The 11,088-nt window shown below is 45.6% G+C and overlaps 1 protein-coding gene across 24 annotated transcripts; it reads left to right on the top strand.

Moving 5' to 3' along the window:
* Window positions 1–4,040: 4,040 nt before the first annotated feature.
* On the top strand, window positions 4,041–10,096 carry RPTN (repetin). Of its 24 annotated transcripts, none has more exons than XM_045586714.1 (6): window positions 4,041–4,085; window positions 5,586–5,743; window positions 6,505–7,770; window positions 7,807–7,878; window positions 8,311–8,386; window positions 8,423–10,096. In XM_045586714.1, the coding sequence occupies exons 2-6, from the start codon at window positions 5,606–5,608 to the stop codon at window positions 9,313–9,315; spliced, it is 2,445 nt and encodes an 814-aa protein (XP_045442670.1). In that variant the 5' UTR covers window positions 4,041–4,085; window positions 5,586–5,605; the 3' UTR covers window positions 9,316–10,096. The 24 variants fall into 24 exon arrangements, with proteins under 24 accessions (XP_045442670.1, XP_045442655.1, XP_045442653.1 ...); XM_045586699.1 differs by having other exon boundaries at window positions 7,915–8,382; window positions 8,455–10,096; XM_045586697.1 differs by having other exon boundaries at window positions 7,915–8,386.
* Window positions 10,097–11,088: the final 992 nt, after the last annotated feature.

Raw genomic sequence — 11,088 nt, 5'->3', positions numbered from 1 at the left:
CTATCTATATACTAGTAAAAGCCTAAGCGACCGGCCAACCAGCTGGTATCTATGGCGCTCACTGACCACCAGGGAGTTACCAAGCAACAGCAACTTTGCAGAGTGTCCTCTCACCATCCAGAACCCCTCGGGGGATGTTGGACTGTGATTTCAGCCTGATCCCCACGGGCCAGGCTGAGGGGACCAACCTCCCCCCTCAATACAAATCCGTGCACTGGGCCTCTAGCATAAATACAAGCATCTGTCTTGTCTCCCCAAACAGATTACAAGCACCTTCATTATTGGAACCATTTAGATCCCAGAGAAGCACAGGAAAATAATAAATATTTGAGAGCTTGTGCAACAGGAGGTTCTCATCCCAAGGCTGGATTCCTTCGCCGTCTGTCATTAGGAAGTTATCTCCTTCTTACACGTGTCAGCCTTGGAGAAGAGCTGATGCTCTCATTGGGAAGTGGGCACTCGCCAGTTCTGTTCCAGAGGGAGCTGTGTAACACAGGTGTTGCAAACAAGGGCTTTGGAATCAGGAAGTGGTGGATTCAAACCCCAGCTCAGCTGTGCCAAGTGGCATGGCCTTGAGCAAGCTACTTGTCTTTCTCTAAACTTCAGTTTCCTTGTTAGAAACCTGACGATAATATTGCCTTCCTCCTGAAGATGTGGGAATTAGACAAGATAACATATGTAAAACACTTAATACACAGCCTACCCTACATAGTAAGATCAATAAATTGTAGCTTAAAAACATCTAGCCTTTGTGATCACAGGGCTACATTCTAACATGAATGCAAAAGGCAGCAAAACACAGCCCAGAGCTTCAAAATGCTACGTAACAGGGTGCCCATTATTGTCCTCCTGTTTCCCACAGAGGAAGACTAAGGAGCACAAAGTTCTGAGGCCTTTATCAAATCCGTGAATAGAGCAGTTATAATATACCCTCGAAAGCCCCTGCACACCTAAGATTGGAATCCCAGAATCTTAGCATGTCAATGCCAAAATAAAAATAAAAAAGCTTTGCCCGGCCCGCATGGCTCAGTGGTTGAGCATCAACCTATAAACCAGGAGGTCACAGTTAAATTCCAGGTCAAGGCACATGTGGGATTGATTCCCAGTGTGGGGCATGCAGGAGGCAGCCGGTCAATGATTATCTCTCATCATTGACATTTCTATCTCTCTCTCCCTCTCCCTTACAGCTGCTAGGGAGCCCTGAGAGACATCCACAGAAAGGAGCCCCCAGGTTCCCTGCTCTCTACCCCCTATCCATTCACCTCCACTCCCCTTATAGGTCCCTGGAGTCACCAACCCTTCTCTTGGTTTTTGGTTCTAATAATAAAAAGAAGCATAACTAAACAGCTCTCAATGGTGAAGATACAAAAGCAGAAATAGAATCTCAACATGACCCAGCTCTCAGGATGTATAAACACATCTAAGCAAGGCCTTCCCAGTGCTAGGAGACCCCAGACAACATTGGATGCAAACTGGCTGGAAGGTGACCAGACAGGCAGCCACCCTGTGGAGTGCCAGTGGGGGTGGGGTGAGTGGATGCTGAAGGTCAGACCCCATGGAGGCCCTCAGGAGTCGCATTTCTTCAGTACACCACGGCTCTCCTGGTTTTCTAGGCTTAAAGCCTTGGAGTCTCTCCTGACTTCTCCCCTTCCCTGCCCCTCATCAAATCTCCCCAACCCCCATCCTTTCTTTTCCTCTATCACCCAGCACCTTCCCATGGTTATGTACTGCTGCATCCACACTCCACACATGGCTCTACAAGAGACTTCTAACGGGCCTCCCTGCTCAGACAAGGCTCTTTCCAGTGCGTCTTATATTTCACAGTCCAGGGTGACCAATTTGTCCCAAGTTGCCCAGAATCCTCCCAGTTTTCGCTCTCAAAGTCTCACCTCCGGGGAAGCTCCTCAGTCCCAGCTGAGACAGCTGGCCACCCTACTGCAGTCAAATCAAAATCTTCCCCCGAACAATGCTTTTATCTTGTCACTTTCCTGTCCCAAATGGTCCCTGCTTCACATTTCTCATTAAAATAAACCCTAAAACAGACTGCAAGTCCGCCTCAGAGAATTTATGAGAAAGCATGGTGGGACAGGGTAAAAGGCCAAGCTTTAGTCATAACCCTGTCGGACGCTTGGGAATCATTCAATCTAGCTGGGCTTCAGTTTCCTCGTCTGTAAAATTAGGAGGGTAAGACTATATTTCCTTTTCAGCTCAAAAATTCTCTATATCTGTTCTCCTGTATATCCTCTGCTCCAGCCAGACTTACCAACTCACTCTAATCCAAACATACCCTCTAAATTCTCACCTTTGTCTCTTTGGTCTTTCCCTTCTCCCACCAGAATTTCTCTTCTTTCCTTTCTGTCCACCTGAATCCTCAGGGACCAACACAAATCCCACTTTCTCCCATCCAAGTACTAACCAGGCCCGACCCTGCTTAGCTTCCGAGATCAGACGAGATCGGGCGCGTTCAGGGTGGAATGGCCGTAGACACAAATCCCACTTTCTAAAGGGAAGTCTGGGCCCAACCCCTGGGTATGTATGAACATTCCATACATACCAGATTTTCCAACACTCAGCACTCCTCGTGTTCTGTTCCTGGCATTCAAAACCTTTCTTCTACATAAAACTTCTCTACTCCAACTGGATTAAAATCTCTATGCACTTTTGTGGTTCCCTTGCAGAATCCCAAGCACTACTAACTGATTGATGGATGTTACATAGAAAAAAGTACACCCAGAAACAAAAATAGAAAGTACAGCTGAAGCCAGTTTGGCTCAGTGGATAGAGCGTTGGCCTGCGGACTGGAGGGTCCCAGGTTTGATTCCGGTCAAGGACATGTACCCTGTTTGCGGGCATGGTTACCCCAGTAAGGGATGTACAAGAGGCAGCTGATTGATGATTCTCTCTCATCTATGTTTCTAATTCTCTATCCCTCTCCCTTCTTCTCTGTAAAAAATTAATAAAATATATAGATTTTTTAAAATAGAAAGTTCAGCAAATCTCAAATTCTTTGCATTTTACACAAAATTCCCAAACGCTTTCCTTACCAATAATTCACTTACTCCACCAAGATTTACTCTGACTCTCCTATGCCTAAGACATTGGTGATGTCACAGGTGCAGAGGCGGGGGATGACTGGAGGCCCAGGTGTCTGACCGCATCTCTACTCACAAATAGTATAAGCTCCCACGTTGTTCCTAAATTCTAACTTTAAAAAAAAAAAAAAAGTGCATTATTGATTCCAGAGAGGATGGAAAAGGGGGAGAGAGATAGAAACATCAATGATAAGAGAGAATTATTGATCAGCTGCCTCCAGCATACCCCACACTGGGGCCCACAACCAGGGCATGTGCCCTGACTGGGACTTCCAAGTTCATAGGTCAATTCTCAACCACTGAGCCACGCTGGCCAGATGCTAAATTCTAACTTTTTGGTAAAACCTTAAAAGGTTCAAGTGATGGTAGCAACACCATCATCACAGCCCTCCTCCCCGCAATCAGTCATATATCTACTGCCCCTACTAACCTGAAGAGCTGTTAAAATTTTTTTAATTCAAAATAGGTCAATAGATTAAAATACACACAAGCAAGACATTAGCATAGGTCATAGGACAAATCTCTTCCAGGAACTATATCCTGGCCCTATACCCAGAAGCTCTAGTCCCTACATTGACGGATTTTTGTAACGTGAACATATTGCTAATCTTCTTTGGTATGATTTGACTATTATCCTCCATTAGTCTTGGTAAGTGACACATCTTAAGGATGAACACCTCTGTCTTTTCAGACCCCCCACAACACGCACGCACACACACACACTCCCCTAATTAAATGGGGCTGGGACTTGAACCGTGTCACCTATATTGACAAACAAGTTCATGAGCAAGTGGGGGAAGTAAATCAACTAAACGGTTTGGAGAGGGAGAGGCCACGCTGGACTGGGTCCAGGGTGATTCAGGCTCTGCCACAGAATGGGTGTCTCCTGAGATGGCCTCGTAGGACAATTAAAACCCCTATAAATAGGATGGGTTTTCAGGCCTCCAATATCCTCTTCAGCTTCTCAATCTCTGCTCATTCCTCCTTACACAGGTAAGACATTCATGGGGGAGCAATGGCAGTATCCAGGAGGCTCCTGATAGTGGGTGGCTGTGATGTTCTGGGCTGGAGAGGCCTGAGACTACTCTCTGAGGGTGATAGCCTTGGGTACCCTCCTGCTTCATTTTCTTGACTCTATCTGAGGATATGATCATAGCTAGGATTGCCTACTTCTGAGGCTGTGAAAATATATGCTTTGTTTTTTACAGTGTGTCCTAGGTATTCCAAAATCAAGGGCTAGAACTATTGGTGGTTTGCTTAGTCTCCGCTAGTGGAGCTTTTGCCTTTTGTGCAAGTTAAGCAAGATGTGAGAGTTTAGAGAGCATCAGGGACAAGGCCCTGGACCATGGGCCACATAATAATCAAACCTCATTGCAATGAATCGACACTAGGGACTCAGTCTCTAGCAATTTGTTATTTGTCCTTATCCGTACAGGCATCGTTGCATGCTGTTGGAAGGCCAATGTGCTTTGCAGTTAGGGTTTCCGTTTGGAGGTCTCTAAGCCCAGTAACTGGGATTTTCACAATGTAAGAAGAAACAGCTTTGAGATCCAGATCCCCAAAGACCCTCTGCCTCTTAGCATGGCTAATGTGAACTTCTCTGATTGTATCAGACTTCCCATCATCTATGCAGTTCATTTGGTTTGCTATTTCACCTGTAGCAGTTTTGTATTCACTGATTCTATTTTTTTTAATATATATTTTATTGATTTTTTTTTTTTTTTTTTTTTTTTTTTTTTTTTTAGAGAGAGAGGAAGGAAAAGGGAGAGCTAGAAATATCGATGAGAGAGAAACATCAACCAGTTTCCTCCTGTACACCCGCTACTAGGGATGTGCTCTCAACCAAGGTACATGCCCTTGGCTAGAATTGAACCTGGGACCCTTGAGTCCTCAGGCCAACCCTCTATCCACTGAGCCAAACCCGTTAGGGCTTTACTGATTCTATTTTATAATCATATCCAAAGTGATCATCCAGGCCAGAAGTGCTTACTGGAATTTAGTCTCCCAGAAAGTTTCCTTGGCCATGGCAAGAGACCTCTAGCCTTCTTCCCCACTCATTATAAGACTGAGACCTGCAGTGAGGTCAATGTAGTGCCCTGTTCAGCATGCTAGTCGTTGGTGCAAAGTTATGCTTCATGACACTGGCTTTGGTCTTGTCTCATAGGCTTCCTGACTATCTTTCCCTTTTGTTCTAATATGAGAATTTCAGTTAAGTAAGTCCCATCCGGAGTAGAAGATGGGGCATGTGAAACACCTATTGTATATTTTTTGTTGTTGTTCTTAGGAAATAGCCATTTTTTTCTAGCAGGTAACCCATAGTCTGCGCCCTTCTCCCATTGTGTGATATTTGGAGCCAGACTATGGGTCAAAGGGGGTCAGGGGTATGGCTAAGGAGAAGCTCTGTCCCTGACCAAGAGGGGTCACTTTCCCTTTGAAAATGCTGTCTCCTGGGCTTCATCCTAAACACAGACAAAATCTTGTTTCTTCTTCTAGGTTTACCTGTCTTTGCCAAAATGGCTGCACTCCTGAACAGCATACTCACCGTGATCAAGGTGTTCCAGAAATATGCTAAAGAGGATGGGGACTGTGCTCTGCTGAGCAAGAAGGAGTTGAAGCAGCTGCTCTTGGCTGAGTTTGGAAACATCCTCCGGGTAAGATGCATAGAGTCTGAATCCCATGGAGTCAAGTGTGTGTGACTCTGAAACCTGCATTTAGGGCTTAGTTTTTGTTTTCTTTGGTCATGCTCCACCCTGGAACTAAGAGAGTTACAGGTATCTCCTTAGTAGCTTGCTCCCAGCACATAGACATGTGTGCATAGGAATGCTCAGACACACACACACACACACACACACACAACACACACATCTACTTGTATCTGAGTTCAAACAGGAGGAAGTAGAACTTTGAGCTGGAAATCCTTTCTCAGAAGAAATCTAGATTAATATCTTAGTTTCTATATTTTAAGGCTGTCCACACATTTTCTCACTCAACAAAGAGTCATTAAGCACCTTCTCCATACCAGCACCATACTAGCCACTGAGGATACAAACATAGATAAAGATAGCTTTCACTCTCTCCAGGAGCTCACACTGTGGTTGGAAAAATGTTGATAAACAAGAAACAATAATATGATGGGGTGGGACCGCTTCCCCAAATTCATTATGAAGGGAGCTGATTTTAAATAAATATATCTACTCCCCATAGTCCTGCTCCCTCCAATGAGTCAGGAAGGGATGAGGTTCTAAAAAGAAGCTGACCAAAGACTAGAACCAAGCCTAAGCCATTTTAGATTAATGGCTTCTCATACAAGGAAGGTTCATTCAAACTAAATGGACTGGGGCATGAACCCGGGCACACATCTTAATATCCACAGGAGAACATCTGATTTTTCTCTTTGTTTTTATTCCCACAGAGACCAAATGACCCAGAGACTGTGGAAACCATCCTGAACCTCTTGGATAGAGACAGAAATGGACATGTTGATTTTAATGAATTTCTCTTGCTGGTGTTCCAGTTGGTCCAAGCTTGCTATCATAAGGAGGAAAATAAGTCATGTGGGAATAGAACCTCCCAGCAAGAAGGAGAGCAGGAGGGAACACAAGACCATAGCTTTCCAGGAAATACAAGCAGACAACATAGGCAGAGGCATGAGAAAGAAAAGCAGGACTCCCACCATGGTCAGTCTGAGAAATGGGGTCAGGATTCCCACCATGGTCAGTCTGAGAAATGGGGTCAGGAGTCTCACCATGGTCAGACTGAGAGACGGGGTCAGGACTCCCACTATGGTCAGACTGAGAGACAGGGTCAGGACTCCCACCATGGTCAGACTGAGAGACAGGGTCAGGAGTCTCACCATGGTCAGACTGAGAGACAGGGTCAGGACTCCCACCATGGTCAGACTGAGAGATGGGGTCAGGACTCCCACCATGGTCAATCTGAGAAACAGGGTCAGGATTCCCACCATGGTCAGTCTGAGAAATGGGGTCAGGACTCCCACCATGGTCAGACTGAGAGACGGGGTCAGGACTCCCACCATGGTCAGACTGAGAGACGGGGTCAGGACTCCCACCATGGTCAGACTGAGAGACGGGGTCAGGAGTCCCACCATGGTCAGTCTGAGAAATGGGGTCAGGAGTCTCACCATGGTCAGACTGAGAGACAGGGTCAGGACTCCCACCATGGTCAGACTGAGAGACAGGGTCAGTACTCCAGCTCTGATCAAAAACTGAATCATAAATCTAACAGTGACCAGAATAAAAGAGAAGGATATTTATTTGCTTTAAATCAGTATGAGACACAAGTTCAGGATTCTCATAATGGCTGGTCTGAAAGGCTTGGACAACAACAAGGCCAGCCTAGAAGATTTAGAGAGGATTTGTGCTGTAGCCAAAGAAACCAAAAGGAATCAGGCTCTTATTATGGGAATTCTGCAAGCCTGGATCAGGAATCAGGCTATCATCAGAGAGACAGGCAAGACTTTGATTCTCAACATGGCCAGTCAGACAGACAAGGCCAGAGTTTCCACTATGGACAGGCAGACAGACAAGGCCAGAGTTCCCACTATGGACAGACAGATAGACAAGGCCAGAGTTCCCACTATAGACAGACAGGCAGACAAGGCCAGATTTCCCACTATGGTCAGGTAGACAGACAAGACCAGAGTTCCCACTATGGTCAGGTAGACAGACAAGGTCCAATCTCTCAATATGACCAGACAGACAGACAAGGCCAGAGTTCCCACTATGGACAGACAGGCAGACAAGGCCAGAGTTCCCACTATGGTCAGGTAGACAGACAAGGTCCAATCTCTCAATATGACCAGACAGACAGACAAGACCTGAGTTCCCACTATGGTCAGGCAGACAGACAGGGCCAGAGTTATCATTATGGACAGGCAGGCAGACAAGGCCAGAGTTCCCACTATGGTCAGGCAGACAGACAAGACCAGAGTTCCCACTATGGTCAGGCAGACAGACAAGACCAGAGTTCCCACTATGGTCAGGCAGACAGACAAGACCAGAGTTCCCACTATGGTCAGGCAGACAGACAAAACCAGAGTTCCCACTATGGACAGGCAGACAGACAAGGCCAGAGTTCCCATTATGGTCAGGAAGACAGACAAAACCAGAGTTTCCACTATGGTCAGGCAGACAGACAAGGCCAGAGTTCCCATTATGATCAGGCAGACAGACAAAACCAGAGTTTCCACTATGGTCAGGCAGACAGACAAAGCCAGAGTTCCCACTATGGACAGGCAGGTAGACAAGGCCAGAGTTCCCACTATGGACAGGCAGGCAGACAAGGCCAGATTTCTCACTATGGTCAGGTAGACAGACAAGGCCAGAGTTCCCACTATGGTCAGGCAGAAAGGCAAGGCCTGAGCTCTCAGTGCAGTCAGTCAGAGCCTGGGGAAACTGGGCAAAATAGATGCTTCCAGGGGAATGAGCGAACAAGCAGAGGCTCACATGTTGAGCAATCAGGAAGGTCAGGAAAACCCAGTCAACAGACTCAAGGACAAAAAGTGAACCAAAATCAGGGACAGAGATTTCAGTCTAGGGTAGAGCAACGGAACAGTCACCAGGCATGGGAGCCTGAGGAGGATAGCCAACACCACCAACACAAACTCATGGCACCAATTCAGCAAGAAAGGCCACACTCTCACAAAGGGAGTGAGAGGCAATCACGCAGTAGTGAGCAGGGTCACAGAGAGGCCCAGACCAAGGAGAGTCATGGTGAGGAGCAGAGCCACCAGGCAGAGGAAGAGAAGGATCACCAAATTGGGGGTAGATGTGGTCGTGAGGGTGAGACACGGAATAGGCAAACCCATGAAGAGGAACAAAACCATCAGACCCGGGGCAGGAAAACCCATGAAGATGAGCAGAAGCACCAGAGACGAGATAAGCAACCTCATGAAGAAGATCAAAACCGTCAGCCACAACGGGAAAGGCAAACCCATGAGAAGAAAGAAAGAGATCAAGAGTCCCAGGATCGACAATCCCATGGAACCCAGCGAGGCTATGCTAACAGGGAAAATTACTGCATGAATGAGGATGACCAGAGCCAAGGCTCCCAGGGAAGACACGGTAGCCTGGCCTTCCATCCAACCCAGAGCCATGGGAGGCCCCAAAGAAGAGAAGAAGGTGGAAGTCACCCTACCAAGGCAGTGATTACTCCCAATCCCCTCTATGATTATCTACAAGAGCAGAGAGAGCAGTGGAACTAGGCCTTATTGCACAACAGAGCTACTGTCAAAGAAGAAATCTACGTGTCAAGTTCATATTTACTTCTAAGAGATTGAAAATGTATGTCTTCCTTCTCTCCTCTACTTACTATCTACTTTCAAGGATGCTTTTTGAGGACTAGCATTTACTTCTAGGGCATTTCGGTTCTTTGAGCAGCAAATCCAGGGTGTGCTGGCCGGTTGAAATCTGAGTGGTAAATTGGGTGAAATAATCAGATCCCAATTTTGATTAGTTTGGGGATTTAAATCATTTCCTAGTTTGCCTTCCTTGTAACTAGGGTATGGTTGGGTCACTGAAAAGTAGAAACTTCTCCCAAAATTCAGAAACAGGAAAGGTATTCTGAAGATATGCACCACAAACTGAGAGGAGGATATCTGGGCTTTAGTGAGTTTTGGCTCCTGTGGATGAAACATCAGGAATTTCAAGCCTCATAGTCTACACTTGAACCTCAGTGAGAGGCTGCTAGGAGAGTCAGAGACCACAAAGGACATCTCTGATTCACAACACCTCCAGCGCCCAGGCTCCTACCCTTCATCAGAGGGACTGTCCTGGCTCCTAGCGCTAAAGCTGACTAGACTGGCTTTAGCTCAATACCATTCTAGTTTCTGATCATATTAAATAGAAAGGAAGCATATGTCATCTGTTTTCAGATCCTAGTCAATCAAAATTGTTGACCCAAAGATACTGGGGCCTGAAAACCATTCACAAGAAAATCTATGGAATTGTATTTAAATGCCCAATAAATAATTGATGAGCAATGACCTCGATAACTCTTTTTTTCTCCTTCACTGTGGGGCTATGCTATCTTCACTTGTGGGCCATTCTCCAAGAACAAGGCCTAATTTCTTGACTTCTAAGATAATTTTGTTCTTGGAGTTCCCGGGACACTGAAAAAAAAATAAAAATCAATAGGAAATAAGGAAAAAGAAGTCAAAAGGCACTAATCTAAATATCATTTACAGCTCCTTCCCCTGCAGTCAAATTTGACTCTTTCCCCTCATTCACTTAACACATTCAAATGATCATTAAGTCATGCCAATTCTCTATCCTCCGTACCTCTTGAATCTCTTTTCATTTCTCCATTTCCACTGCCTTAATCTCCCTTCTCTTCAGTGACTTGAGAATAAAGTTAACACCTCACCTCTAAGGTCAAAAGCCAATGACCAGAAAGGAGAGTCCACCCTCAAGAAGGGTGTGAAAGGAGGGAGGGGAGCGTCCTAATGTGACACAGGCTGATCAGGAGTGGCTCTGCAGTGGGGCGGGTGGGGGGAGGGGGGGGCAAGCAGCTCTCTGAACCTAAGCCATGGAACAATATTCCAAATTTCCTCAATTGAAAAGTCCAAACAGAAGGTCATTACTCTTAAATGCTGTCTCTATTCCCAAATTCTGAAAAAAGTCACACATACTATGAGGCTAATTCACAATGCTTCCTCCAAATAATCTAAATCAGAAAGACATTATTTCCTTACAAAAAACTGATCTTTATTTCACTGCAGCCCAACTTTCATCCCCTTGGGAATCACTCCCCAGTTGCCTTCTCCTCTTTTCTAACCATAGGTAATCTAATCCAGTGACTTTTACTATCATCACTATTTCTAAGGTTCTTAAATCTTCATCTCCAACCCTACCTCTTTCCTAAACTACAGACTCATATATCTAATTATCTACTTGCCATTTCATTTGGACATGAAATAATATCTTCATCTTAGCATTCTCAAACAGAGCTCTTGACTTAACCTATTTCTCCCTCAATT

This window comes from Pipistrellus kuhlii, unplaced genomic scaffold (assembly GCF_014108245.1).
Source record: "Pipistrellus kuhlii isolate mPipKuh1 unplaced genomic scaffold, mPipKuh1.p scaffold_m20_p_24, whole genome shotgun sequence".
NCBI lineage: Eukaryota > Metazoa > Chordata > Mammalia > Chiroptera > Vespertilionidae > Pipistrellus > Pipistrellus kuhlii.
The sequence above is the reverse complement of the archived record's forward strand: the minus strand, read 5'-3'. Positions and strand labels throughout refer to the sequence as shown.

What these genes read in the sequence shown, in the direction of transcription:
- RPTN (XM_045586694.1), top strand. Translation starts at nt 5,606, where the DNA reads ATGGCTGCACTCCTGAACAGCATACTCACCGTGATCAAGGTGTTCCAG. An exon ending in AGTTTGGAAACATCCTCCGG is followed by an intron (nt 5,744 to 6,504) that starts GTAAGATGCATA and finishes TTATTCCCACAG; the next exon opens with AGACCAAATGACCCAGAGAC. An exon ending in AGAGTTCCCACTATGGTCAG is followed by an intron (nt 7,771 to 7,806) that starts GTAGACAGACAA and finishes CAATATGACCAG; the next exon opens with ACAGACAGACAAGGCCAGAG.